General features: G+C 34.9%; 7 protein-coding genes across 9 annotated transcripts; 5 read left to right on the plus strand and 2 right to left on the minus strand.

The window, feature by feature from the left end:
• Positions 1–156: 156 nt before the first annotated feature.
• LOC123012912 (tubulin glycylase 3A-like) lies at positions 157–3,851 on the plus strand. Its single transcript, XM_044411141.1, has 6 exons — positions 157–253; positions 300–665; positions 1,532–2,452; positions 2,625–3,140; positions 3,188–3,627; positions 3,687–3,851. The coding sequence occupies exons 2-6, from the start codon at positions 392–394 to the stop codon at positions 3,711–3,713; spliced, it is 2,178 nt and encodes a 725-aa protein (XP_044267076.1). The 5' UTR covers positions 157–253; positions 300–391; the 3' UTR covers positions 3,714–3,851.
• Positions 3,852–4,136: 285 nt separating this feature from the next.
• On the plus strand, positions 4,137–7,958 carry LOC123012765 (tubulin glycylase 3B-like). 2 transcript variants are annotated; one of them, XM_044410884.1, is made up of 11 exons: positions 4,137–4,259; positions 4,314–4,424; positions 4,468–4,566; positions 4,615–4,740; positions 4,787–4,849; positions 4,898–5,134; positions 5,178–5,494; positions 5,582–6,675; positions 6,871–6,961; positions 7,013–7,434; positions 7,480–7,958. In XM_044410884.1, the coding sequence occupies exons 1-11, from the start codon at positions 4,233–4,235 to the stop codon at positions 7,830–7,832; spliced, it is 2,940 nt and encodes a 979-aa protein (XP_044266819.1). In that variant the 5' UTR covers positions 4,137–4,232; the 3' UTR covers positions 7,833–7,958. The 2 variants fall into 2 exon arrangements, with proteins under 2 accessions (XP_044266819.1, XP_044266820.1); XM_044410885.1 differs by having other exon boundaries at positions 4,146–4,259; positions 4,318–4,424.
• On the minus strand, positions 7,895–9,828 carry LOC123012767 (UPF0430 protein CG31712). Its single transcript, XM_044410887.1, has 4 exons — positions 9,566–9,828; positions 9,148–9,511; positions 8,271–8,354; positions 7,895–8,220 (listed from the first exon to the last, which is right to left on the minus strand). The coding sequence occupies exons 1-4, from the start codon at positions 9,724–9,726 to the stop codon at positions 8,056–8,058; spliced, it is 774 nt and encodes a 257-aa protein (XP_044266822.1). The 5' UTR covers positions 9,727–9,828; the 3' UTR covers positions 7,895–8,055.
• On the plus strand, positions 9,699–10,920 carry LOC123012769 (UPF0598 protein CG30010). Its single transcript, XM_044410888.1, has 2 exons — positions 9,699–10,304; positions 10,344–10,920. The coding sequence occupies exons 1-2, from the start codon at positions 10,140–10,142 to the stop codon at positions 10,836–10,838; spliced, it is 660 nt and encodes a 219-aa protein (XP_044266823.1). The 5' UTR covers positions 9,699–10,139; the 3' UTR covers positions 10,839–10,920.
• Positions 10,836–12,266, minus strand: LOC123012766 (protein crossbronx homolog). The gene is made up of 6 exons (XM_044410886.1): positions 12,064–12,266; positions 11,861–12,009; positions 11,747–11,811; positions 11,596–11,696; positions 11,350–11,543; positions 10,836–11,304 (listed from the first exon to the last, which is right to left on the minus strand). Exons 1-6 carry the CDS (start codon positions 12,088–12,090, stop codon positions 11,037–11,039), a joined length of 804 nt encoding a protein of 267 aa, XP_044266821.1. The 5' UTR covers positions 12,091–12,266; the 3' UTR covers positions 10,836–11,036.
• Positions 12,267–14,422: 2,156 nt separating this feature from the next.
• LOC123013093 (sodium-coupled monocarboxylate transporter 2-like) lies at positions 14,423–16,461 on the plus strand. Its single transcript, XM_044411428.1, has 6 exons — positions 14,423–14,638; positions 14,688–14,965; positions 15,011–15,233; positions 15,293–15,433; positions 15,481–16,119; positions 16,170–16,461. The coding sequence occupies exons 1-6, from the start codon at positions 14,436–14,438 to the stop codon at positions 16,420–16,422; spliced, it is 1,737 nt and encodes a 578-aa protein (XP_044267363.1). The 5' UTR covers positions 14,423–14,435; the 3' UTR covers positions 16,423–16,461.
• Positions 16,462–17,271: 810 nt separating this feature from the next.
• LOC123013343 lies at positions 17,272–26,647 on the plus strand. 2 transcript variants are annotated; one of them, XM_044411803.1, is made up of 23 exons: positions 17,272–17,392; positions 18,345–18,467; positions 18,523–18,725; positions 18,783–19,082; positions 19,130–19,343; positions 19,393–19,707; positions 19,778–20,104; positions 20,201–20,512; positions 20,591–20,905; positions 20,958–21,278; positions 21,339–21,671; positions 21,760–22,083; positions 22,130–22,435; positions 22,484–22,804; positions 22,854–23,483; positions 23,563–23,886; positions 23,936–24,109; positions 24,161–24,304; positions 25,220–25,543; positions 25,592–25,774; positions 25,826–25,937; positions 25,987–26,067; positions 26,297–26,647. In XM_044411803.1, exons 1-23 carry the CDS (start codon positions 17,329–17,331, stop codon positions 26,541–26,543), a joined length of 5,997 nt encoding a protein of 1,998 aa, XP_044267738.1. In that variant the 5' UTR covers positions 17,272–17,328; the 3' UTR covers positions 26,544–26,647. The 2 variants fall into 2 exon arrangements, with proteins under 2 accessions (XP_044267738.1, XP_044267739.1); XM_044411804.1 differs by lacking the exon at positions 26,297–26,647 and adding an exon at positions 26,183–26,265.
• The last annotated feature ends 130 nt before the right edge of the window (positions 26,648–26,777 follow it).

Raw genomic sequence — 26,777 nt, forward strand, 5'->3', positions numbered from 1 at the left:
CCTCGATTCTTTCAAATTACCAGAGACGTTGGTATCAGGTCGCATTCTTGGAGGCGTCGACGGTGATGACGTCGAATCGGCGGTTTTGCACGGTACCAGGGGCGTCATGGGTGCATTTCCTTGGTACCCATGGGAACCCGGCACGAGCTTTAAGCAGGTTAACCCAACTCCTCGAGCTGTTGCATTCCCTCACAGCTCTCTAACCGCAAACATCACTAAGAAATGGCCCATCGCGGCTTGTAAATTGCCACAAGTGAGTATCGATTCTCGATAAATCGCCCCACTGAACGCTTTTCCAGTACGAGGAACGTCAAGTGCCGTTTCTTAAATGATGAGATGAGAAAAATCCCTGGGCAACTTACGGGACAAGTTGTCCAGGGAGACCAAACCCATGACATGTGTCATCAAATCCGCAAAGACATGCCAAACGATGGTCGAGCCCCCTGAAAAGCTGAACCAAGCCATCATGGTCTCTCCGCTTGTCGCGAGTGCCCCGTCGTCCCCCAAGCATGGGATGGCACCAGAGACCAGTTCCGAAGGGATGAAAAGGTCAAACAGTTGTATTGAAAATAAGTACAAGTGCACCATCACTTCGGAACGGTTGAGTCGGCTAAGGAAAATTGTTGAAACCGCCGTTAAAGAACATAAAGTCTTCACTATAAAAGGTAAGTCGAGGTGAAATTGGCGTAACCGGAACGTGGAGTTGTCGTGAAGAGAATTACAACACCACAGGGACCAGTGGTGATCATTAATGTGTTTTTTTCTGTTCTCCTGCGAAATCACCAGACTATTAAATATTAACTACTTTGTAACATTTTACTTAAAATTGATGAATAGTGAGTAGAGATATCAGTATTTCTTGTTTTAAGGCAATATCTAATAAGTTTTATAAAAAAATACACAAATAGAGGGTAGGGTGGTGCTAAAAACTTTTTTGCAGTACGATTTATTTGTTCATCATATTTTGTTTGCAAGATATTTCCATTTTATACAAAAATATCAATGAATGTGTAGGCCACCAACAATACACAATAGTTAAAACAGCTTTAGTAGTGCTTGAGTTAATTAATTTTAATTGCATTTTCTCAGACAAAATGTTGAACAAAATAATGTAAAAATATCTAATCTGCTTTCATGAAATCTATAAACCTTCATTACTTGATTTTATTAAATGTTTTCTTATTAGACTGCATATTTTTTTTTAAAACACACAAAAAGTTGCTCTCTGTCACACTTTTCTTATTAACTCAATGGTTCAAGATGTTTTTTTCTGCAAAATTTGCATGGCAAAGAACTGGTATTTGTAGAACTGCACGCAAGGACTGGGGCAATTTGCTCATGATTTGCCATTAAAACTGATTTGAGATTTTTATCTGTAAACGTTAATGAGATTGAAAAGATACATGCAAATAAACATCTATGTCTTAAAAAAACTGAACTTGTTTGCGTGGAGATATGTTGATTATACAAAACTAAGAATAAATAAAATATGTATCAAAACTGAAGTTTTTTAAACTATTTATTTTGACAGGCGGCTGGCCTGTGATTCGACGTGAACTGATCAAACGCAACTGGGTTGAAAAATACGAACCATCAGTCACCAAAGCCAAATCTTCAACTGCCCCCAACTCCGACGACCTCGTCAGCAACCTCCCCGTCAAACACGACTGGGAATCCCCGTCCGCCTACATCGAAAAATGCGAGAAAACAATCATGTCTCGTATGCTCCAAAATTTCGACGTGGACTTTTACTGGAGCATGCGGAAAGACCAAGCCGACCTTCTCCACCGCTCCAACAGCTACAAACTCATGAACCGTTTCAGCAAATCGCTTTTCGCCTCCAAAGAAGGTTTAGCCCTCTTGCTGCAACAGCATTACTGGCACAGCGAGCCGGGAGTATCCTCGGTGAACTTTCCTCGCTGCTACGTTTTAGGTTTTCCTGACCACTTTAATAATTTCGTCGATGACTTCCGGACGACTGCATGTATGGGACTTTTGAAATGGTTGGTTCAGAAATACGACACTGAAAACAAGTTTGGAATTCAATCGCCGGAAGGGCAAGTCCCGTTGAATACCTTGCAGTTTGCGATCGATCGTTGTAATCAGTTTATCGAATGTCAGAAACATCTAGATATTGATAAAGAATATCCGCGGATTTGGGATCACGAATGGGAACAATTTTTGACTAATTATTACTCGGTTATGCACAAAAATGCGCTGTTTGACACTTCAGATGTTCATCCCTTGACAATGTATTACATCAAAGCGAAAAATATTCTAAACGAGTTGGAGAAATTTTGGCCCGAGTTTGGCATGGATGGTATGAAGAATATATGGATTTTGAAACCGGGGAATAAGTGTAGAGGAAGAGGAATACAATTGGTTAAGACCATAGCAGACGTGGAAAAAATGATGAATTTGAAGCTGAAATACGTGGTTCAAAAATATGTAGGTGGGTAAATAATTTTGGGTAATAAACCATTTACCGAGCACTATTTAATTTTGAAAAATGGCTTTAGGTGTTTTAATTATTTCACTTCAATAAATCTTTATTAAGGACTGTTTTCTCATTATTTTATAATTTTTGGATGTGAAAACACCCTGAGCTGTCGTTTTGCTTCCAGAAAGACCTCTTCTTATTCACAAAACAAAATTCGACATCCGCCAATGGTTCATAGTCTCGAACGTTCAACCCTTGACAATCTGGATGTACCGCGAGAGTTATCTTCGCTTCAGTAGCCAAATTTTCACTCTAGACAACTTCCACGAATCCCTCCATCTCACCAACCATGCTGTTCAGTGCAAATACACCAACGTCGAACAGCGAGACAAAGCTTTACCTGATGACAACATGTGGGACTGCCACACTTTCCAAACTTACTTAAAACAAATCGGTGCTAAAGAAAAATGGAACGAAGTTATTTTACCCGGAATGCGAGAAGGGATAGTTTGCGCCATGTTGGCTAGTCAGGATGTGATGGACCGCAGACAGAACACTTTCGAGATATATGGAGCTGATTTTATGATTTCGGAGGATTACAAACCTTGGCTGATTGAAATTAATTGTAGTCCGGATTTGTCGCCTTCAACTAGCGTGACCAGTAGGATGTGTCCACAGTGTATGGAAGATATCATCAAAGGTTGGTAAAAATCTTAGTTTGGTTGAAAAGCCAATAATTTGTTTTAGTTGTGGTTGACAAGAAAAGAGACCCAACAGCAGACACCGGCCTTTTTGATTTAATTTATCGGCAAACATTGCCCCGAGTTCCCCCCTATTTGGGGATGAATTTGTCCGTTCGGGGTCGCAGGATTTTCAAAATTAAAAACAGACACAAAACGCCACAGAAGGAACGAAGCAAGGAATTTGATAGTAGTGCTCAAATGTGGCTCAACAGGAAACACGAGTTTGTCAAAACCGAGTTGAAGCGAAGTTTGACGGCTCCAGCACCCACCAATTTGCCAAAATTGCCGAGTCCAGGTCTGTATAAAGGTCCAGTGATCGAGGATCTGATCGATGATTTGAGCAAGTCGATCAAAAGTCCGAAAATCGTGAACGTGGACGTGATTAAAGTACCGAAATCGGAACCGGTGAAGAAAAAATGTGAACAGAAGAATAAGCGGGAAAGGGTATCTAGAAAAAGGGGCTTATGTAAAAGTAAAATTAACAAAGTGACTTTTATCTCTAGAAAGCAAAACGTAAAAGAAAACATTAAGTTTGAAGAAAATACAGATAGAACTAGTAGTTATTTGGGACTTTTCAACGAATGGGCATCGAGAAATAAATCTTCGGAGAGAGAAAATTGCATTTGGGAACGTGAAACTGCTAGTATTTTAAAGGGGAAAAATATTTTAAACGGTGCACACAACGATGATGTTGGCAATAAAAATTGCTTCAAGTCGAATGATTGTTTTACTTTACTGCCACAGATTAATGCCAATTGCAAATAAATTTGATTCTATTTCATGTTGTAGCTTTGATAGTCTATAAGAAATCAAGTACCTAATTGTCGCTTTAAAATGAAACGTTTCAGCTTTAAATTTTAATCTGTTTATCGAAAATTTAAATAAAGTTTAATTTTGTAAAAAAATACTTTCATTCACCCTGATCCAACCATCACAAATCAAAATTAACAATCGAAAGTTGACGTCATTAAGCGGCTTATTATGTCAAAATTGTAAGGTGTTTTATCATCCATTATCAAAATTATCTGTTTTCCATTAAACTGTTCAGCATGCGTGAACACCCAACATTAGAAAAAGTAAGTTCCTATTCAAAACTGAAACTTTGAACTTTCAAAAATTCCAAATTTAAGCAAGTTGTAAAAAAATGCGGACACATCGGTCAACAAATTGCATCTTCAAGCAGAAGCAGCAAATCAGCATATTCCACAGCCCAAAATGTCCTCATTAGCGCGTTCCAAAAGGTAGAATTTTAAAAAAATACGTTGTTTTAATTCCAAGTTGTAGACCGTCTCAAATATTCAAAAAAAATGTCCCCACGTTATGAACAGAAATAGACAAAATGTTGCTCAAGTAAATAAAAATCAAACCGGAAACATAATTAAGGTGATTTTGATGAGTCTTTATTTTTTATTCTTTAATGACATATTTTAGAAACCATGCGGCCACATTGCTAATACGAATACTAATGCACAAGTGCTAAGAATAAATTGTCCTCACAAAAACAAGACACAGAGTCCCACTGTCCAAAACAGTACCAACTCAGAGGGTCAAAATACGGTACTAATTAACAACTTTAGAAATTTTTTCCAGAATTTGGTTTTAGGTAAATTCTCCTCAATCAGCAAAACTTTCAGTCCAGTTTACTAACCAAGTGCAAGCCCCACAAGTACAAACAATTACCCCAATTACTTTTCATTAATTTATTAAATTTTAGAACAAAGTTGCGGAACCAAGTCCTCCTAATAATAAAAGCAAGGATGTTAAAAGGGTGAAAAATGCCTCTCCAGGAAGGCAAAAACCTCCTAAACCCACTCCAGCACCTCTAAAACCACCCCCAGGCGTCCCAAAATCGGCAACCAACGAATCCATAACCGAGATTTTTAAAAGAACAGTAACTGAAAAATCCTCAAATGAGGAGCCCACAAATAGCGAAAATCTATCGTTTCAAAAGGTAACCCATTGTTTCGGTTTTCCCGTTTTAATTTTAGCTGTAGGTAACACAAGAGCTTGCAGATATAATAAAAAATTTCCAAAAACAAATCCATGAAGTTCCTATTGCAAAAGCAAAGTTGGAAGAGATTCCCTCTGCGATGATGCAACCGAAAATTAAAGAATTTTTCAAAAAATCGGAACCTCCGGTACAGCAAAATCAGCAAACAAATAAAAATCAAGCGGCGCAAAATAATAAAAGTGGGAATAATAATAATGGGAATAAGAGTAATCAAAACAATAATGGCGGAGTAAAGAAGCAAACGAGTTTGAGGAGTTTTACTCCGAGTAATAACACTATGGCAAATTCTAGCAGTGTCAGGTATTTTTTTCTCCTTCTAAAACCGTAAATGATTGATGACAAAAATATGCAAATTAAGTTAAATAATTGGATATTTATTCTTTGTAGAAGATTTTCCTCGTCAACCAACCACGCTTTGACCCTAAAATCGAGTTCTTCGAGTACTACGAGCAGCAGACTTTGCAAACGCTCAAGTTTCTTCAACGTCGATCCTCTAAAACAGTTAAAAGACGAAGTTCATAAAGCAATCCGAGACCGAAAAACTTTTACGGTCCGAGGCCATTTTAGGCCGATACGAAAGGCTCTCCTCGAGAGAGGATGGGTTGAAAAATTTCACGTTTCATACAAAGACCAATTAAGCGAAGATTTAAAACGTTACCAGAATTATTCAATCAACGAATTGCTGCCTCTAATGAGACGAGAAGACTTGACAAACCTTTGCAAGAATTTAATCAAATCGAAATTGTTAGGAGGCTACCAGGTTGACTTTTACTGGGGAACCAACGATGACGCTTTTAAAGAAAATCCCGATAAAATAAAGTATACGATGATAAATAAATTAAAACGCGAGATTTTTAGTTATACGAATAAGCAAGGATTGTGCGATGCCAGTAAAAATTCTTACTGGTACCAAAAATCTGATGTCGCGAAATTGAACCATCCCAGGTCTTACAGTTTAGGAAAAAATGGTGATTTGAAGGGGTTTGTCGATGATTTTAACGTAACCGCCGCCATGTCTCTGCTCAAATGGGTGGTCAAAGTCAACATGACCAAAGAGTCAAAACTATTGAGCCCCAGTGGGAAAATACCACTTGAAACGTTCGATTTTGCCTTAAATGAGTGTTGCAAGTTCATTAAAAAGGGGCGTCACGAGGACATCGATGTGCAAATACCGGAAGCTACGGAAAACGAATGGAACCAGTTTTTGGAATACTTTTACAAGATTGTGCACTATAGTAACCACTTTAAGAGTGAAGGAACTGAGACTGAGGATTCGTTGGTCCGAAAGTCGAATTACATTTTAAACAGTTTGAGGGGTTTTTATCCGTTTCTTGATATGGACGGGATGATGAATATTTGGATTTTGAAACCGACGGCCAGCAGTAGAGGAAGAGGAATACACATGTGTAGGACTTTGCAGTATGTTTTGAAAATTGTCAAGCAAAACTCTAATATTAGATACATCATCCAGAAATATATCGGTAAGTTAAAAATTTATTTTTCTTAAAACCTTGGAAAAATTTGACTGTTCAAAGAGTACTTTAAGTTATTTGATTACAACAAACTAATACTAAGTACATCAAAAATCTATCTCAAAAAATATTTCTTCTTACTTCTTTACTACACGAAAGCTTTTTATTTACTTCACAGACACAAAATAAAACAAGATTTTTTAGAGCGCCCCCTCCTCATATACAACACCAAATTCGACATAAGACAGTGGTTTTTGATCAGCAATTGCAGTCCACTAACAATATGGATGTACAAGTAATTCTTCACTTATTTGTCAAAATGTTTATCTAAATACCAACTCTTCAGAGAGTGCTATTTGCGCTTCAGCTCGCAGACCTACAACCTCCGCAAACTGCACGAATCCATCCACTTGACAAATAATTCGGTTCAGTGTAAATACAAGAACGCCTCGTTGGACACGGCACTGCCGAGTTACAACATGTGGGACTCAAACGATTTCCAGAGATACTTGGCAAATATCGGTTATCCAAACTCTTTCAAAGACATAGTTTATGCCGGAATGAAGCAGAGTATAACTGCTGCGGTAATGATGCATCAGGATAAAATGGTCGTTCGACGAAATTCTTTCGAGTTGTACGGCGCCGATTTTATTTTGACTGAAGATTTTCAACCCTGGTTGCTGGAGATTAATTCGAATCCGGCCCTGTTCGCGTCGACGCCGGTGACGGCGAGGATGTGCCCGAAGGTGCTGGAGGATGTTGTCAAAGGTAGTTTAACATGCTTTAAATTTTTTGTGAGATGATTGGTTTTAGTTGTTATCGATTATGGTCACAATAATAAAGCAAGTACTGGATTGTTTGAATTAATATACAAGGAACCATTAACAAAATTGCCTCCACCTGCAACTTTGGAACTCAAAGGTTTGCCGCTGCAAAGCAACTACTTTTTCAATGCTCCAGATCAAAAACTGAATGAAGAATTTAGTGGATTTACATTTAATAACAGTAATAATAGTGCCTTAGTGGTTGACGAGGCCCAGGATTGTTTGAAGACGTTTGGTGAAGAGATTAAGAAAACGTTAAAGAACTTGTTGCAGATTATACATAATGAGAAAGAAAAACGTGAGGCGAAGCTAAATCAGAATCTTAAGAGTGTTACTGTTTGAATAACAAAAAATATTATTTTGTGGAAGTTCTCATCATTTTAGGGTCTAAAATTAAAAGATGATTAAGTCCTAAATCAGACTTATTAATAGAAAAAATAAAATAAATACAATGTGTTTTAGAACTCATTATGTAGCTTATAATTAAGCGAATTATGTACATATAAAAAAGTCCACGATCCACCTTAGAAAATTTAAAAATCAGTCACTCACACAGCACTCACTATTATAGAACAGGTTTGAGCGAGAACGACAATTTCGGTCTTGAATTATTTTTTCCCAAAATTTTTTTCTGTTCCTCTTTCACTCTCTTTTCCTGTTCCTTCCTCAGCCGTTGCCTCTCTTCGTCCATTTTTCTCTGTTCTTCAACCATAGCTAACCTTTCTTCAGCCTGACAAAGCACCGTTAAAAACCTTTTAACGAACAACGTGTCAAATTTACCAATTTTCGTTGGGCTTCTTCAATCTTCCTCTGATTTTCTTCCAAGATTCTTTCCACCATTTCTTGCTTTCGTTGTTCTTCTTCCTATAAAACATATAGTCCAGTCAATGATTGTCCAGGCCAGCTGTGCCTGGCCCGAGCGCTCATCCACCTCACCCGCGTCCCAGAGAGACGCCCACCCACCACACACGCACACGGGACTCCGAGCAGAGCGGTCCGATATCTGTAAGCGATATCGAAGCACTTGGCTTCGCCTCGGCAATTTCGGATTTGGAAAATCTCGAAATTTCCGAGACCGGATTGGTTTAAAATAGGAACACGATCGTCACGGCAAGGGCCAGTGGGTATAAAAATAATAATACAACTCCTGAGTCAAGTCTTAAAGGTATAAAAGTGTATAAAAAAAGATTGGATAATACCTGAGGCGCGCCGAGTTGTCCACTGCATCTGACGATCACTACGCCTTATCTCTTGGTGCTCACTGACGACCCTTAGCTTACATGCTATTGGCATATTAATTACATAACTTTTCGGGATAATGTAGACACTCATCTACATTCTACCTATTTGTGCAACCACGTCAAGAAAAATACTTCAAATTTATGTTCCCCTTTATTTATTTAAAACACTTTTGAGATTCAGAAGAGTTCTCACTTGAAGGAGTTTAAAGTAGAAAGGTTTTTGGGATGGAAGTGCCAATGTAAGAACCTCATCATCCTTACAAAGACACAAATATGAAAAATACTCCAACAAAGAGACGTAGTTTACACAACATAAATCTATTTCAACTCGGTATAACAAAAACAAGTATACAGTAATTAAAAGTAAGATTAAGAAGTTGCTAAAAATCGGCGGGGGGCCGTAATCTTATCCTTACCTCTCTACGCTTCTCTTCTTCTCTCTGCTTCTCTCTTCTCCTTTCCAAATCCTCCATCATTTGTTTTTCCATAATCCTCTTTGCCTCCTCCACCCGTTTCGTCACCTCCTTCTCAATCTCATCTTTCCTCTTCTCCAGCTCCTCCTCTACTCGCTTCTTTACCAACTCCTCAATCCTCTTCGCCGTCTCCTCCTCTATCAACCTTTGCTCGGCCTCCCGCTGCCGCCTCTGCCTCTCCATCTCCGCCAACCGCTCCACTTCGTCCATCTTCCTCGAACGGCTTTTCTTCCGCAAATGTTTCTCACTTCTCAAGTCTACGGAAGCGTCACTGCTCGACGTTGACGAGACGGAATTGGAACGTTTCCTAGTCACTGACATGTTAGAACACCTCCACTAAACCCATCACAACCCCACATACCTGGATTTAGAGCTTTTTTCTTTGACCTTTTCCGAATTTTTGCAAGTTTTGCTGTGCGAAGTCGACCTTCGTTCTGACCTTTCTCGGGATTTGCTGCGTTTGTGATGTTTACTTTTGTGGTGCTTTCGCGGAGAACGACTCCGCGAACGCGACCGACCCATTTTTACACAATTTAACACGAAAAAATGTATATTTTCACAGCTTTGTCCTGTGTTGACATTTGACGAGCTGGCGGACGCGAAGTTGTACGAAAAAGTGAATGCGCGAAAAGACTAAAGTGCACCTAACTGAATCGTGATTTTAAATTTAAATTACATTACTTTTCAAAATTTTACACCATTTTTAAATGTTTCATAGAATTAGATAAACATGTGGATAATTTTTCTAAAGTGTTTGATTAAAATAGTATTTTTTACTGCACAACTAGTTTTTAGAGCTTTCGATTAATCTTGCGCATGATATGTAGAGTCCAGTCTATTTTAAATTAATAGGTTATCAACTTGGTTTTGTAATTTTTTAGTTTTGGATTAAATAATGTCTGTTTAAAGTCCGTTCATATTGTAAATATAATACAATGATTATAGTGTTATTAAATAATACGGTAAAGGGCAAAAAAGCTCTTTTTCTCGCACAATGGGGCTTCGCAGCGAGTCAACAATGTAAAGTGTCTTATGTTCAAGGACAAGAACCTGAGCCCAAAATAAGGGAATATTTTTATTATATTGATCATCAAGGAATGGTAATTAGGTAAAAAGAGTCCAAACACTAACGAAAACAGCTATTTCTAGATGATTCAAAGATGAAAAACTTTACGTCTTGCTTTAAAGAGAAGAAATTCTTGCGTTTTTTTTTCAATCAACTGCGATTGAATAATACTGGGAGGTACAAAGAGTTTCCTTATTTGTCGATTTGTGGAAAAGAACGGAATTTTATTAGATGTGATGACTATCCAATTGTCTTCACTCATGTGACAAAAGCGATAAAAGACAACGTTGAGGAGACACATTTGGCTCATAATCATGCAGGAGCTTTACTCACACTTAAGTTTGATCCAAATAAAGTTGTGATGATACCAGAGACTGGGCGAGTCTACCATCCAGCACCTGAACGTGCAGGGGGCGTTGGTCTAATTAGATCTAAACTGGCAATCGAATTTAGTAAATATTTCACTTTTAATGACGGTGAAAGTAATCCTCCAACCCATTTCACTTTTGGGGGAGTAACATATGAGTTAGATAATAATTGGTACAGGGAAAAAAATAAGCAAATGTAGTAATCCTTTTGTTTTATTAAAATACTCGTGATAATTAAAACTTTGTATAAATAATTTCAATAAAAATTTTGTTCTTATTGCACCTTGCACTTCGTATTTACAACTCTGTTATACAGTTGGTGTCATGTGAAAATTGCGTAGCACTAAAAAGTAAAAAAACTTGTACTAATAAGCGTAAAATAAAACAAAAAGCAGCAGTCATGACTCGCTTTCCGAATCCGGCGATGGGGGTCGCCCTAATGGTTTAAAGCTCCCAGGAAGCACCCAAGAGTATCCATACTTAACCCCCTCTTCACTATTCTGGGCAAGCATTGTGCTTTTAGCCGGATCGTGCACCTCAGGGTTGTAAGGTTCAAATATTAGATAGTGTTTGTCCTCGACTGGGGGCTCATCATAAATTTTCTCCTGGCTGGATTTGACAATCTCCTTCACTTTGTTCTTAAAGGCTTCTTGGTTGTTGGCAAATCTGGAAGTTAGGTTACTTTAGGGTTTCGAAAGACAGCAATCTTACAAATCGGCAGCTTCTTGATTGACAGCATGGGCAATGCTAGGGCCCACGTTGTAAAATATCCAATGGATATATTTTAACACTTGCCAGATATGTTGGTCTGCTTTGTTCCAAGTGGGGAACGCCTTCAAAAGGTGTACTTCGTTAGTGTCTGGATGTACTACAGGATGGAACATTTCTGACAAAAACACGACTTTCTACAGGAAAAATAATGTGGTTAGTGAGTAGATGAATGGGAAGTAAACCTACAGGATGTTCACTATCAGGGAAATTCTCGTCTAGAACTATATTAAAACGAAAAACACCGTCTTCGTAAGGACCACTTCGGATAAAAACAACACCAAACCATACTTGAAATGACAATAAAGAGTAACAAGGTATGGAGGTATTGATTACTCACTGAAAGGATTTTCTCTGGACGGAATTACGTAGACACCTTGAATATTTTCGCTTTGAATCATTTTGCTAAAAACACAGTTTTGAACTTAGTTTTTACAAAATCAATAATAATTACTATTCAGCCAATATGATATATTCCTGATGAAAGTTTTTATATAATTTATTGAGGTCCTCATTTTGACGCCCAAATAAATTCTCTTTAGGTTCGATGGATATGACTTTTCTAATTGAGCCTTGCCGTATAAAAGTATCCGAAGCATCAGACTAGAATAAGAAAAGTTGTAAAAGTTATTGTAACCTTATTTTTGGGAATGTCACCTTGGACGATCTAACGGCGCTGTACATGATTATTCATTCACCTAAAATTATCATTGCGTGTATAAACATTATTGAATTATTGTAATGTGCTGATAAGAACTGCGAAAGGCCTATTATTACAAAAAAAATTATGAGATCAGATAAAAAATAAACCAAACATGTCACTTGAGACTTGACAGCTCAAAAGATAGCAATCAATACCAACCATGGAACACGGAAGTGGTATCGTGATAAAACTTAAAGCCCTATCTAGTTTTAAGAATATAAGCTCTCGAGAATTCCTCTAACATCGAAAACAGCTTATGAGATATATAAATTATAAATTTAAATCTGGCAGGCAATTTAAGATACACCAACATTGTTAACAAGAATAAATAATTAATTAATTATTTAATTTTTCTCAGAATTAATCCAGTTGAGTTTTAAAGGGTGTGGTAAAGAACAAGTTGAAAAACTTTCCCGATGATAGTCGGATTACATGTCTTTTATACAAGTAGCTATCTATTTATGTCTATAGAACAAGTTTTTCTTATCAAAATTTAAATTTGCACCACCATCATCAGCTATCCCAAAATATATACTACAGCTTATTATTAATTTTTTTCTTTTTTTAAGAATACTTTGGCATTATCTCGTTGCAGAAACACTTTGAAGGAACCTGTACCTATTTATCAGCTTACTTATATTACCTAATCGAAAAAATTTAGGTACTTATATGAATATTTAGGAAAACTGTTTGTATTTTTAAAACAGAAATTGCTGATTTTTATATCGTTAATCATCAGTGATTAAAGTACTATGAGGGCAAATGTAACAAGTTTCAAAAAAAATTATATTTGCTAAAGACACTTTTCTATTTCTATATTTTTGGACTTTCATTAGTTTTTTTTAATATCAAAACGCACCCACTTCAAAATATCAATTGATAATAGGTAACAGTACTGATTCTATTTACCAATTTACCATATATCATATTTTTTATCTTATCAATTAATTCAATTCAAGTATGTATTAAAGATAAAGAGTAAAACGTCCATATTGTAATCTGTCAATCACAATCTCAAAGCTACATTTTCTGAGAACATGTTTTTTCGCGATAATTCAGTGTTCAAGTTAATCAAGATAAGTTTGAAAAAAATGTTCAAACAATAAAATTAAAAAAAATTAATCGTACGAAAGTGTAGAAGAATCACCAAATTCTTCTACCTATAATTTTACTTGTTTAGTAAAACAATAAAACATATGCAGCTGTAGTTGAGCGCAGCAGTATTGTCATTATTATTATTAAACATATGATTTTTTCGCTCGATCATTTGACTTTTACACTTACCAACAGAAATAAATAGAGTGAAAGTGCAAACTTTAAACCCTCATAACTTCGAAATTTTTATAGATAGAATTTTTTTAACATTTTTTCCATGTTCCTGGTATCTTACCTTATATGGCATTTTTCTCTGGGGCGCAAGTTCTGGCGGACCCTATATTTTATGACAATAATAATCTACAAAACATATGTACTAAGACAATAACCGTATTCTCCAGATGCAACACTAATCAGTGGTAATCACTGTGACAAATTTTTATTGATTTGGCAGAAATTAGTGCGACTTAGGTAATTGTTATAAAAATGAGACAAAAAATAAATTTTTTCACTAGAATTTGCAGGTATTAAGTTAGTATATTAGTAAAATTAATTACAGTTTATGATAATTTGACTAAAAATGCCTTACCGCATTTTCACAAGTAAAGACGTTATTTGATAGCGTTATCAAATAACGTATTTCCTTGTGAAAATGTCCCCCCATCTTTATAAGATTAATTACCTACATTAAACTAAGTAAAATTTATATAAGACTATTTCATTCTCGTCTGCGACTCGAGGTTTTTCTCACAATGTCTCTCGATAAATTGCTATACAACAAACTCTCGTAAAATCTGAAAATTTTGCCGTCAAAATTTTATCACTTATGATATTACTATACAGAAAAAATGTACATGTTTAAAAGTGAGCAGTTTAGGTAATTGAATTTTCTATTGATTTCTAAAAATCATTCTAAAAATATTTCAAGTGTCAAATATCTTCTACATCTCAAACTGATATCAGTGATATCTGATAGAACGTAATAACTAAAACATAATACACGAGGAATGTGTAATTAAACTTTCTATTCTTAAAATGAAAGTTTACAGTACATGAAATTTATTATAAAAAAAAATACTAAGTAAATTTGCAACAAAACTAGATATGCTAAGTCAACAAGACTAATCCCTGATGTACCAAACTTAATTGTTACAACTTAAAGCAAATACTAAAAACAAACACAAAATTTCACAAAAACTGACAATCACTCCTTAAGATTCATTTGCCCACAATGGACCAACCTGAACATACAACTATGATCGCACCCACATTTTCCTGGTACGACTACCTAATCTTTTCGGGAATGCTCACGGTCAGTGTAATAATCGGAATTTATTTCGGATGTTTCGGTAGTAAGCAATCGACAGCAAACGAATATTTGATGGGAAGCAAAAAAATGCACGTTTTCCCCATCGCTATGTCTCTGGTAGCCAGGTAACTTTACCCAAAATTTAATTAAATAGTAATAATGCGCTAATTGCAGCCACATTTCGGGAGTAACTTTACTGGGAGTTCCTGCCGATGTTTATAAATTTGGAGCCGCATATTGGCTGTGCGTTTTTGCTCTAATAATAGTGTCCTTTGTTACTATTTTTGTTTATTTACCCGTCCTTTACCAAGCGCAAATTACCAGTGTGTATGAGTATTTGGAAAAGCGTTTTGATCAGAAAACTAGAGTTTTTTCATCGTTTCTTTTTGCTGTGTCTCAGATTTTGTTTCTGCCGGTTGTGATCTACATTCCTGCACTTGCCTTTGCCGCAGGTTATTATCTCCAAATTAAAATTCATTATTAGAATTTTATTGTAGCTACCGGAATTAATCTCCATTTGGTAACACCGGTAATCTGCGCTGTGTGTATTTTTTATACCACCATAGGGGGCTTGAAGGCAGTCGTCTGGACTGACACCTTACAATTCACTGTAACTTTAGGTGCTGTTACCACAGTTCTAGTCCTTGGGATTAAAGCAACAGGAGGTTTTAGTAACGTTTGGCAGAAAGCAGTAGACGGAAAACGACTCGACTTTTTTGAGTAAGTCTTTGAAAATTTAAAATTCGATTTAAAATATTGATAAAACTTATTGTTCGTAGTTTTGAGTTTGATGTTACCAGAAGTGATAATTTTTGGGCCGCCTTTATTGGACTCACTTTTTTATGGATTTCTCAAACTAACACTAGTCAAAGCTGTGTCCAAAAACTGCTCTCAGTGCCAACTTTAAAAGACGCAAAATTGTAATTATTCGCTTTCACTTTCCTTACAAAATAAACAACAATTTTAGTGCAACTATCTATTACGGAATTGGGATGATTTTAGTAAAAACCGCTTCAGTGCTTATAGGTCTTGTAATTTACGCCCGATATTCCATTTGCGACCCTTTTGAAACTCATAAAATTATTAGAAAGGACCAACTTTTGCCCTTCTACGTCCTCGACGTTGCAGGAAAGGTTCCAGGTTTGTCGGGGCTGTTCATAGCAGGAGTGTTCAGTGCCGGCTTGAGCACACTTTCAGCTCATTTGAATTGTTTATCAGGGACAATTTATGAGGATTTTGTTAGTAAATTAATCCCCAAAGATATAACAGAACGCACAAAAAGCAATATTCTTAAGTTAATTGTGGTAATCTGTGGGGCCATTTGTACACTTTTAGTGTTTCTTTTTGAGCGTTTGGGAGGAATTTTACCATTGGTTATATCCTTCCAAGGGCTAACCGGAGGACCTTTGCTTGGAATGTTTACTTTAGGAATTTTATCCCGAAGAGCTAACAGCAAGGGAGCGTTCTATGGAGGAATTTTTGGGATAACAGGACTGGCGTGTCTTGTTATTCCAGCTAAGTATTTGCAAAGCCAAGGAATGATGCACATTCCTGCTAAACCTATTTCAACTGATGGGTGCAACTTTAATTTTACTAAAATCTATTCGTACGATTTAAATAAGTGTGAGAAATTTAATTTGATATTTTTTTCTCCAGGAATCAAACGATTGAAAATGATGGACTTTTGAAACTTTTCAAAATATCGTACTATTATTACACCCTTTTAGGATTTTTTTTCACTATGATTTTTGGTTTAATTGTATCGTATTGTACAAAAGAAGATGAGAGAACTCTACACGAAAACCTCCTAAGTCCTGTAATTCAAAGAAAAGGAGTGCGGAATGAAAATAATTATAATACTGTTGAAAACGCATTAAATTTAGTTACGTATAACTCTGACAAATTGTAAAGTAATTAATTCTAAATATATTCATTTTATTGAACAAAACATTAAAAGTTCTTCTACACCAATTTCATTATATGACAATTTATAGCATTTATAGCTTAGGGCTCGTAGGCTCAAATATCATCTTCGTGAATAATGGGTAGCATAATAGTTAAGTAATAAAAATTAAAAATTTCGATAATTTCAAAATAGATAAAATAATTATTTTGACATAAATTTAAATAGTATATTAAAAAACAAGTTTTACAAAAACTCTTATGGTGATGCGAGTGTTATAAATGCACAAGTATCACAATGAGAGGTTGTAACACGCGTTTCTTATACTATTTTTTCTATTAGCGCTTTTAAAATTGAAATTATTATTATATTTGTCAGATAAAATTTTTGACATTTGCGGTACCAAATTGCTCGAAAATAGGTTAAACTGCATTATTTTCGGTGAAATACGTTGAACTGCAACAATTTATCACTTAAAAACGACAGTCTATGACCAGTGATGGCCAAAGTATTTCATAAAATGTCGCCAGATAGCAGTGTCACAAAGTTGCATTTATTTATAACATGCAACTCAGTTACACAAAATGCTCATTGTGACACGAAATAGAGAAAAGTTATTTTGGTTCCAAATAACTGTCTCATATTTATTTTGCATACATTACATATGTATATGAAATTTGTCAAAATAATCTTTACAATTTAATAAAAATGTTATAAATAAAAGTGATTTAACTTTTCAATCGAGTAGATTGACTATTGAGATTTGTATCATGAAAAACAAAACCTCAAATTTATCATTTTATTAACAATATTACTGATTAGATTAAAAGATATACTTTGACTCTTCGCAGTTTTGACGCAGTTTAATGCTGTAGAGTGATCTAGAAAAAAGTGTGGTAATTTTTCGATGCAATGAAGTATAAGATTTTAACAATTATTATTACGTTTATTACCTCTGAATGTTTATCTCAATCGAGTAAGTTGATTAATTTTTAATTATTTAAAACAATTTCTGAAGTGAGTCATTAAATGTAATTATTTTCTAACTAAAAATCAACAAGCCGGGTAAAAAATGTCTACGACTAGTTCAGTAAAAAAGTACTTTCCAGACGCAAAATTATTAAAGAAATGCATGCTTTACAAGTCAGGCACATGAAAACATATTTAAAATGCACTGCCTTTTAAACAAACTTATTTTAGCATTTAAATCAGCGATCTTAACAGGTAGTTTAAGATTAGATAAATCCGGTTATTAATTCAATTTTATTGAAAATATCTGAAGTTACAGATGTTCTATTTTATTGAAGATAGTTTATTAATTTATGACGTATTTTGCAAAATTAATTTATTATCATTAGGTATACAAGGTGTTAAAAAAATATTGTAAAATATCTCAGCAGGTAATAATATGGACCAAAACAAACAAAAAAGTCTTAATAAACATGGGTCCGCAAAGTAACAGTTTCGGAAATATCGAAGATTATTCGTTTTTTGAAACATTTATTTGCAATCTGTTCAAACAAAAAAAGAGAAGCTTCTAGTAAAAATTGTAAAAATTTTTACATTCGATATCTCCGAAACCGTTACTTTGGAGACCCATATTTATTATGACTTTTTTGTTTATTTTGACCCATACTATTATCTCCTTAAAGATTTTACAATCTTTTTAACACCCTGTTTGTAAAACCTGTATGCATTTGTCTCTGTATGTGATAAAATTGAAAATGAAAAGATAAATATGATTAGACTGTACTTGCCATATGAAATTTTCTCGATCAATTTTATCTCGTTGATTAGATAGTTATTTCATGGCTAACATAAGACTCTTCACCTTGAAAAAGAACAATTTCAAGATCATTATCATCTAACTAAAATTTTGAATTGTGTATTGTATGTTTGTTAGTAAAATAATTTCTTAATTTTTTCAGCCTCACCATGTCAAAGTCAGTTTGAAAATACCACGGAAATTGATTGGGCCGTCGGTCTGATAAAACACACTCAAAATGACAATGAAATTGTAAATGTATCTTTTGCTTATAATGGGAGCTTAAGTATTTTTTCTAGTTATTTTCTTAAAGCAAACAAAATGATATTTTTTTCTTATAGCAACAGAAGCAGGTGACCCTAATGAATTTAGTGCAAGATACATAGACATAGTGACAGACAACAACCAACTCATTTTTAGAAGTAACGAAAACTGGACAAAACTAGAAGAAGATCTAGACATTAGGTCAAAAATTCAAGGCAATCAAATAACATTTAGCCGACAAGTAAAACTAATTTGTGATAATAATGAGACGAAGACTTTGGTAAAAAAAAACAGTTTTGAAAATTTTATAAAATTTTATAACTAACTATATTTTAAGCAATTTATTATATACGTCATTGACACAAATAACCACGATCCAACTTTTGATAAACAATCGTACAGTTATAAAATGCCTATGCCTTTGATTCCAAATATCGATTTAACAGGATTCGGCGACGATATAATAGTTACAGATTATGATTTTACCAATAAAAATGTAACATTTAGCATTGATGATAAGGATTTTGAAGTTACAACAAAGCACAACCCGGATTCCAATACTTACCAAGCAGTTCTGAAAGTTAAAAATTACAAATATCTTTCAAGCGACACGACAACACTATCTCTCAACTCAACTGTAAGTATAGATTTACATTTTAACTAAAAAATTATTTAGTGACTTAGGATTCAGGAGAGCCGTCACGATCACAAACATCTCAAATTCAAATAAAAATTGATGAAAGCAATAGTTTACCAGATATTCCAACTGTACCGGAAGCTTCATATCAATTTCAGTACTCGATTGAGAATAATAAGCCTGTATTGAAACCACTTCACACAAATCAGGATATAAAAGTAACCGCCAGTGACCCTACTAAAATTAAAGTAAAACTAGAAGGTAAATAAAAAACAATTGTATAATTCCTTTTTAAACAATTACTACTTAGGAAATGACCATTTTTCCGCCGAATTTAATGAGGCTAAACAAACAGTGACAATAAAAACAACTGAAGAAGTCATAGAAAATACACCAAATCCTGTATTGGTTTTAACACTCGTAGTAACACTCAACGGTAAAGAAGAAGATAGCAGCAAAACCGCGATTCTGGTAAACCTCCCAAAAGACAAAATTATTACAATACCACAATTCGATAAACCATATTACAAGGCACAGTATAAAGTCAATGCAGAAGATAAAGATACTGTGGAGCTTGAATCAGACATTACTGTTTCTGAAGATGCAGAGGTCGCACTGGAAGGTGGTAAGTACCCGCTTTCGTGCGACTTGCTTTTTGCTTCTTTTTGTTAGGACGCTTTTTGTGTTTTTCGCAGATGAAACACACTTTAACATAAGTAAAAGTGATGATAATAAGTGGCAAGTGACTGTGATAAGCGATTTGGATAGTGGTGACTTCAAAGAAAAAGATATTCCTTTAACGCTGCATGCCACAGTTAAAGACGCAAAAGGAACAACGTACGACGGTTATGCTACTTTGCTTGTTACTCTTCCTGAAGTTGAAGAAGCACCGCGATTTACCAAACCTTACTACACGGCAACGTACAAGGTCAACGATGGTGATACGCTTGATCAGTTGACAGTGGATGGCGACATAGCATTGATTTTACCAAGCGATGATGTTAAAGTTGAATTAGTTGACAGTGAGTAGAAAAACACGTACACAACATACACAACCAACACACAACATGACACACTCATCATTCCACACTATCAATCATTTTACTAAAAATTCACAGATCAAGAATATTTCAATTTAATTTGTGATCCAACTTCTGGAAAATGTGCGATAGAAGTTAAGGTTGATTTAGGACATGATATTTTGGAAAAAGGAGGCGACTTGATTGTGAATTTCAAAGCCACATTAAATGGTGTTGAGGAACCGAGTGCCTTGGTTATAACATTACCAGAAGTTGTAGAAGTAAAATTTATGAATTCGAATTATGTCAGTACATACAATATTACCGGCGAAAAAGCTACAGTTGACATAACGGAGTTTCCAATCACGATAACTCCTACGGATAAAAACATCACTGTTAGTTTCAATGAAGGTGAGTTGGAAACACGGGAAACACGCACAATACAAGTAAAACACAAGACACAAATACGCTAATTTTTGTGTTTTACAGTGAATAACAATTTTGAAATTGTGGCATCGGATTCTAGTAAGGGGCAATATACCATCAATGTTAAACAGCCTTTAAATGATATAGATTTAGTTAAACGGGAACCTAAAGTTTTAACTTTGCAAGCAAACATTCCCGGTTGGCGAAATAAGGCAACAAGTACTTTAATTATCAAATTACCAGACGTTAGCCCGAAATTTAACAAACCTTATTACGAGGCCATTTACAAGGTTGATAATAAGGGAGTTGCTAATGTTACACTGTCTGAAAAAATAACACTGACTTCAACAGTAAACTCTAAAATCAGTTTAATTGGCTGTAAGTTGAGGAACATTACCAAAACAAACAAAAAATTAAAATGCCCTTCTAGCGTATGTGGACAATTTCTCTTTTGATGTCGACAAAAACCCTCAAATTACTGTTAAGAAGAACCTAGACGAAAAAATTGTAAACGCCAATCAACAAATATTGCTGACATTGCAAGTAACTCCTGGTGGTTCTGAGGATCAAGAGACGACAATTATTGCACTAAAATTGCCCTACGATGGAACAACAAAAACACTGAAATTTGAGCAACCTGCATATGTTTTCTCGTATAAAACTGATAAAGCCGACCCTTATATTGACAATGGGGGGCAAAGTATAAGTCTTGTCAGTGCTGAATCTAATGTCAATATTAACATTACTGGAAGTAAGTAGGAAAAAATTTGATGGGAAATCAATGGAAATCAATACAATTGTCAATTTATAGCCTATAGTGAAAATTTTGAAATAAAGAGCGAGAATAACAAAATCAGTCTTAACATCAAAAAGCCGTTAGATCAAACTGTTCTTGACACTCAACCGGATATCCTCTTTGTCCTGGATGCAAATCTGGATAAGTTTGAGGATGGTTTTACCACGGTTTTACTTCATCTCCCTGCAAAAAATTCTACAAGTGAACTAAAATTCGTCGAACCTGTCTTCACAGCCATATACGAGTTAGGAAAAGAAGAAAATAACAGAACAGCTAATGTGACAATCGTAGGAAACGGGATAAGTCTGGAAGGTGGAACTACTGAAGCAACCATTGAACTAACCGGAAGTAAATCATTTCTCATGACACATTCCACCCATCACACACAAGACACACTTGTATCGTACTTGCGCGAGTCTAACAAAAACTTTTGCAGCAAATAGCGAACATTTTGACGTTTCAAAAAATAGCACCGGAACTGGATACGACCTGACTTTAGTTTCAAATTTGGATGATTCAATTTTGATAACCGAAGCTGATGTCGTGTTAACGTTAAAAGCAACGCTTGGTGATCAAGTTGGAGAGGCTACTTTGGTGGTAAAACTGCCCAAAAAGACAGCACCGGCTTCGTTTAAAAAACCTTACTATGAGGCTGAGTACAAGATGGAGACTGATCCACATACCATTGACATTGACCCGATTGAACTTGAAGGTGATTATTTAGACGACACTAAAGTTACTTTGCAAGTGGATGATGATGGTAAGAAATTTCTCCTCTAGCCCAGTATTTGACTAAAGAATTTCAGAACTAAAGGATAATTTTGAGATTAATACGGCAAGTCCATATATAATTAGTTTAAAAAACAATTTGGATGATGCAATTTTAAAAACAAAACACGAAGTTGTTCTTACTCTTGTTGCAACTCTTGATGAAATTTCAACAACAACATCTTCCGTGATCGTTAAGATCCCAGATTTACCAACGCCTCCAAATTTTAAAAAAATTGTTTACAAAGGCAAATATGACAGTGATAACAACATTGTAAAACTTGATGATAATATCGAAACCGATGCAAAAGATCCTGCTGTTGTGAAGATCACAGTAGAAGACCGTAAGCAACCAATCACGCTTCAAAGTCATTCTTGACAATTTTTTTTAGCATACGCTTCAAACTTTACTGTTGTATACGACGATAAGAACAAAGAATTTACAGTTAATGTGATAGATTCTCTTGATAACGCCACTGTAACTAATAACGACGAAATCTATGTGGTTTTCGATGCCACAGTTGACCGTGCTGTAACTCACACTTCGGCAACTTTGGTCCTCAAAATGCCTACAACACTGACTCAAATCGTTCCCACATTTTCGGAAACATATTACAAAGCTCATTACTCACTCGATGATACTGTCACTATCACAAAACCAATCACTATCACTAGCGACAAAGCCAGTGAGACGCAAGTTAAAGTAATAGGTGGTGAGTTATTGTTGGTAATGTTTCAGCGGAAATTGCAAGGATATTTTAGATTTCAGCAACAATTTTGAAACAAAGTTTGAGGATAATAGTTGGCAATTGAATGTGAAAAATAAATTAGAAGATTCTTACAAAGACGAAATTATTGTAACACTTGAAGCGTCCTTGGAAGGCAATGAAATTACAACAACTACTACTTTAATTATGGATCTTCCTGATCGCGGATTGAAAGCAAGTCCCAAATTTACAAAACCTCTCTACGAGAATGAATATGTGAGCGATGAGACGCCTACTGTTAATATCACTGATCCAATCACACTCAAAGACGGTTTTGAAGACGCGAATGTAAATGTTGATGCGGCTTATCAGAAATACTTCAAACTTACGCAAAATAAAAACAATAGGAATCAATGGGATATTAGCTTAGATAATCCTTTAAGTGAAGAGATTCTTAAAAACAACACAGAACTTGTTGTAACTTTGACGGCCAATTTGGAAAATTCTGAAGGTCCTGAGTATGCGACACTAGTTGTCAAACTTCCTTCGCAGTCAGTAGAAACTATTACATTTGATAAGACCTACTACTCGGCCATTTACACTGTTGTTGATGGGGGAAATGATACTGTAAATTCTTCTGAAATTATTGTAAGTGATGACGGCGCTACAGTCACTGTGATTGAAGGTCAGTTCGAGTTACAAAAGCTGCTTGCTATAGTTTTGATAAAATGTGTAACTTGCTTGTAACACTAATTTTTTTTCAGGATACGCTAAAAACTTTAATGTAAATTGTAAAGACAGAAAATGTGTCTTGACAGTAAAAGAAAACCTTCATGATGCTGATTTAAAAACGAAAAACGAAGTTATTGTAGTACTACAAGCCACCAAATCAGGAGATATTGCTGACAAAGCAACAGCACCGGTTATTGTAAGTTTGCCCCTACAAGACTCTATCGAAGCTCCGAAATTTGAAAAACCTGTCTACACGGTTGACTATGATAAAGAAACTAACAAAATATCAGATAATTCAATCAAGTTTGAAGGAGCCGATACTAAAGATATAACCGTGGCAATAGACCCTTCATCAGGTACTACTTCAAAAGAATCATCAAACATTTTTTGATTGAAAAATTTCAGCATATAAAGATAATTTCAAGGTGACTCTTAAAACCGACCATTGGGAAGTTGAAGTCGATAAAAAATTAGATGTTAGCAAAAAAGCTTCGATTTCTTTTATTTTGCAAGCTACAAAAAAAGACGTTAAAACTCCAGGGGAAGCGGTCTTTATTGTGAATCTTCCAAAGAATGAAGGTGTTTGTCGTGTTTACAAAAGTAAAAATAAATAATTGTTGGGTGTTGTAGATACTTCAGATTTGGAATTCAGTCAAGTGACTTACACGGGTACCTACAATGTTAAGGATGACATCGATGAGGTTGTTTTGGAGCAAAACATCGAAATTAAAGGAATCAGTGATACAAATCAAGCAGACTTTAGTGTAGAACCAGGTAAGCATTTTTGTATTCATAAAAAAGGAAAAACTGGAATAAAAATTGAGTCTCTAGATTTGGTATTCAGAAAGAAATTTTACTATGAAAGCTATGAAAAAAACCTCACTAAATTGGAACAAACTTTCTATAAAGTCATTCTTTGATAATGTTTTCAACATTTCACGCGCTTTATTAACATTAGTTTTCGTGCAGCAAGCAGCACAGTTTTTTTGTAAAAAATTTAAACAGTTTTCTTCTGGAAGCATCTTTATTTTTCTAATAGGTAGTACCGTGCGATCAAAAAAAAAATAAAATTAGAGTAGGCGTCGATGAAATTCTACAGTTGGCAATACATTGGCTGGGAATCTGGACTGGAAATTTTTCACACAAACTGAAAGTGAAAATGCCCATTCACCGTTTTCGTCTTGTACAGCAATAAAAGTTTTCTGCTTTAAAGTCACTTTTTCATTTGAAATGAATAAAACGCAAACTTGTCAAAGTTTCCGCTGACATTTGATGGCAAAAATTAGGATTGCCATCTGAAGGACTTTAATCACCGCCTTTATAGTATGTCTTGTCAATATACAGCCACCATTCGTTTATAGATAATTAAAAAACGTTGCCTTCTTATATAATCATCTTGGTGGACTATTTTTGTTTCCCTTATTTTTCGCAAACTACCTACTCGTATATTATTGTTTGCAGAATTGCAATAAATAGAATAATTTACATAAAACTTTGTCTCTGAACTCACAAATATTTCAAATTTCTAATAAATAAAAACTATTATTGTTTATATTTTGTTTCAAAACTAGGTAAATTCTTTCTGAATTATTCTCTTAAATGCCAAACTTACTGATGGAAATGTTTAAAAAGTCTACTCTCTATGCCAAAATTATTACAAAAATGTAACTTCACCTATAATATTTTTAGGAGATTATATAGATAATTTCGAAGTAAATGCAGACACAGATCATTGGATAATATCTGTCAAGAAGGATCTTAAATCTGATATTTTGGATAGTGAAACTTCAATTATTTTAACGTTGAAAGCTACAGTAGCAGAAACTTCAAGTACTGGAGAAGTTGGAGTTGTAATTAACCTTCCAAAGAAATATACCCCAACATCGTTTTACTTTGAAAAGACCTCATACACTGCTGAGTATGAAATAGAAAATGATAAACCTAAATTAAATGTAGACAGTGACATTATAATTAAAAATTTATCAGATAGTGTTGGAGTAAAACTGACGGGAGGTTTGTTGCATAATTCACATTAACTTTTGTTTATTTAAGTTTTTACAGACTATTCCAAATATTTCGATTCTTCTTATTCTGAAGACAAAGTTACAATAACTTTATCTTCAACTGCACTGAACAGTGACGTTGTAGAAAAAGAATCAGCAATTTCGGTCACAATTGAAGCAACAAATGATAATAAGGAAGTCGCCAGAGCGGTTTTGGTTGTCAAACTACCAAAAGAGACAAGTAGGTATTAATTTTTTTAATTAGTTATTATATCACATAAATAAATTTCAGGCAAAAATGATAGCGACGACCAGACTGGCCTTATTGCAGCAGTTGCCGTGTTGGCCGTTTTGCTGGTCGCATCTCTCGTAGGAAGTGCCGTTTTCTATTATTTCAAATTCAAGTAAAAATTTCGAAAAATTTAAAAAACCAAAATTAATGTTATTTTACAGGACTGCAAAAAATTACAGTAATATGAGTGACAGTCCGCGTCCTTCTGAACGGTTTAGGAAAAACAGCACCGGTCTTGACACGTAAGTAAAATTCAAATTGCCTCACACACCACACTATACACTAAACCATTCTGAACACAAAAAAATAATAAATTGCTTTAAACTTTAAACTAATTGTTTGTGTTGAAATTTTCAGGAGAGGACAGTATGCGTATTAGTATAGTATAATAATTTCGATTATTTTTGTGATCAGAATATAAATAAACTGTGTTCGATTTATTACTGGCTTTTTTTACCCTTGTTATTACAGAAAACATAAATTTGAACATGCGACGAGACGACCAACGGGTGTTATTAAATACCCTCTCAAAGACGATGAGAGCACTGATACTGATGCTGTGGAAGCGCCAAGTGAGAAAAGAAAATCCGTGCAGTTTGATGTTATACACATCGATGAGTTGGAAATAGAACCCGAAAAAACCGACGATGAGGATAACGAAAATACTTATGAAAATGTTGATAGTGATAGTGACCATAGACGAAACTCGGAAGCCTAATCTGAATGATATTACTAGCATTTGCTTATTTTTTAAATCTGATATTTACCTATACATAATTAACTACAAATAAAGTTTTAATATATAATAATGCCAATAATGGGGTGGTTGTATGTCAAAATAAACTTCAAATATAATTGTAACGCCCAAAATTTTAGCATTTGAAAAATTTAAATAACAAAAATAAGCCCACATTAAAAAAAACAAAAAAACACTTATTTCAATATTCACATT

Source organism: Tribolium madens, unplaced genomic scaffold, assembly GCF_015345945.1.
Source record: "Tribolium madens isolate multiple individuals breed KSU strain unplaced genomic scaffold, Tmad_KSU_1.1 Scaffold_96;HRSCAF=242;Tcas5.2_LG5, whole genome shotgun sequence".
Classification (NCBI taxonomy): Eukaryota; Metazoa; Arthropoda; class Insecta; order Coleoptera; family Tenebrionidae; genus Tribolium; species Tribolium madens.

Excerpts from the sequence above, each read along its gene's own strand:
- LOC123012766 (XM_044410886.1), bottom strand. The coding sequence starts at position 12,090 with ATGTACAGCGCCGTTAGATCGTCCAAG. Across the intron at positions 12,010-12,063 it reads GCGCCGTTAGATCGTCCAAG|TCTGATGCTTCGGATACTTT; the intron begins GTGACATTCCCA and ends TTCTTATTCTAG. Across the intron at positions 11,305-11,349 it reads AATCAAGAAGCTGCCGATTT|ATTTGCCAACAACCAAGAAG; the intron begins GTAAGATTGCTG and ends CCTAACTTCCAG.
- LOC123012912 (XM_044411141.1), top strand. The coding sequence starts at position 392 with ATGACATGTGTCATCAAATCCGCAAAGACATGCCAAACGATGGTCGAG. Across the intron at positions 3,141-3,187 it reads TATGGAAGATATCATCAAAG|TTGTGGTTGACAAGAAAAGA; the intron begins GTTGGTAAAAAT and ends AATTTGTTTTAG. Across the intron at positions 3,628-3,686 it reads AGAAGAATAAGCGGGAAAGG|AAAGCAAAACGTAAAAGAAA; the intron begins GTATCTAGAAAA and ends TTTTATCTCTAG.
- LOC123013093 (XM_044411428.1), top strand. The coding sequence starts at position 14,436 with ATGGACCAACCTGAACATACAACTATGATCGCACCCACATTTTCCTGG. Across the intron at positions 14,639-14,687 it reads GCTATGTCTCTGGTAGCCAG|CCACATTTCGGGAGTAACTT; the intron begins GTAACTTTACCC and ends CGCTAATTGCAG. Across the intron at positions 16,120-16,169 it reads AATTTTACTAAAATCTATTC|GAATCAAACGATTGAAAATG; the intron begins GTACGATTTAAA and ends TTTTTTCTCCAG.
- LOC123012767 (XM_044410887.1), bottom strand. The coding sequence starts at position 9,726 with ATGGGTCGGTCGCGTTCGCGGAGTCGTTCTCCGCGAAAGCACCACAAA. Across the intron at positions 9,512-9,565 it reads GAAAAAAGCTCTAAATCCAG|GAAACGTTCCAATTCCGTCT; the intron begins GTATGTGGGGTT and ends GTCAGTGACTAG. Across the intron at positions 8,221-8,270 it reads AAGAAGCCCAACGAAAATTG|GCTGAAGAAAGGTTAGCTAT; the intron begins GTAAATTTGACA and ends GTGCTTTGTCAG.
- LOC123013343 (XM_044411803.1), top strand. The coding sequence starts at position 17,329 with ATGAAGTATAAGATTTTAACAATTATTATTACGTTTATTACCTCTGAA. Across the intron at positions 20,513-20,590 it reads CACTGTTAGTTTCAATGAAG|TGAATAACAATTTTGAAATT; the intron begins GTGAGTTGGAAA and ends TGTGTTTTACAG. Across the intron at positions 24,305-25,219 it reads AGACTTTAGTGTAGAACCAG|GAGATTATATAGATAATTTC; the intron begins GTAAGCATTTTT and ends TAATATTTTTAG.
- LOC123012765 (XM_044410884.1), top strand. The coding sequence starts at position 4,233 with ATGCGTGAACACCCAACATTAGAAAAA. Across the intron at positions 4,260-4,313 it reads AACACCCAACATTAGAAAAA|CAAGTTGTAAAAAAATGCGG; the intron begins GTAAGTTCCTAT and ends TCCAAATTTAAG. Across the intron at positions 7,435-7,479 it reads GCTGGAGGATGTTGTCAAAG|TTGTTATCGATTATGGTCAC; the intron begins GTAGTTTAACAT and ends GATTGGTTTTAG.
- LOC123012769 (XM_044410888.1), top strand. The coding sequence starts at position 10,140 with ATGATTATAGTGTTATTAAATAATACGGTAAAGGGCAAAAAAGCTCTT. Across the intron at positions 10,305-10,343 it reads ATATTGATCATCAAGGAATG|CTATTTCTAGATGATTCAAA; the intron begins GTAATTAGGTAA and ends TAACGAAAACAG.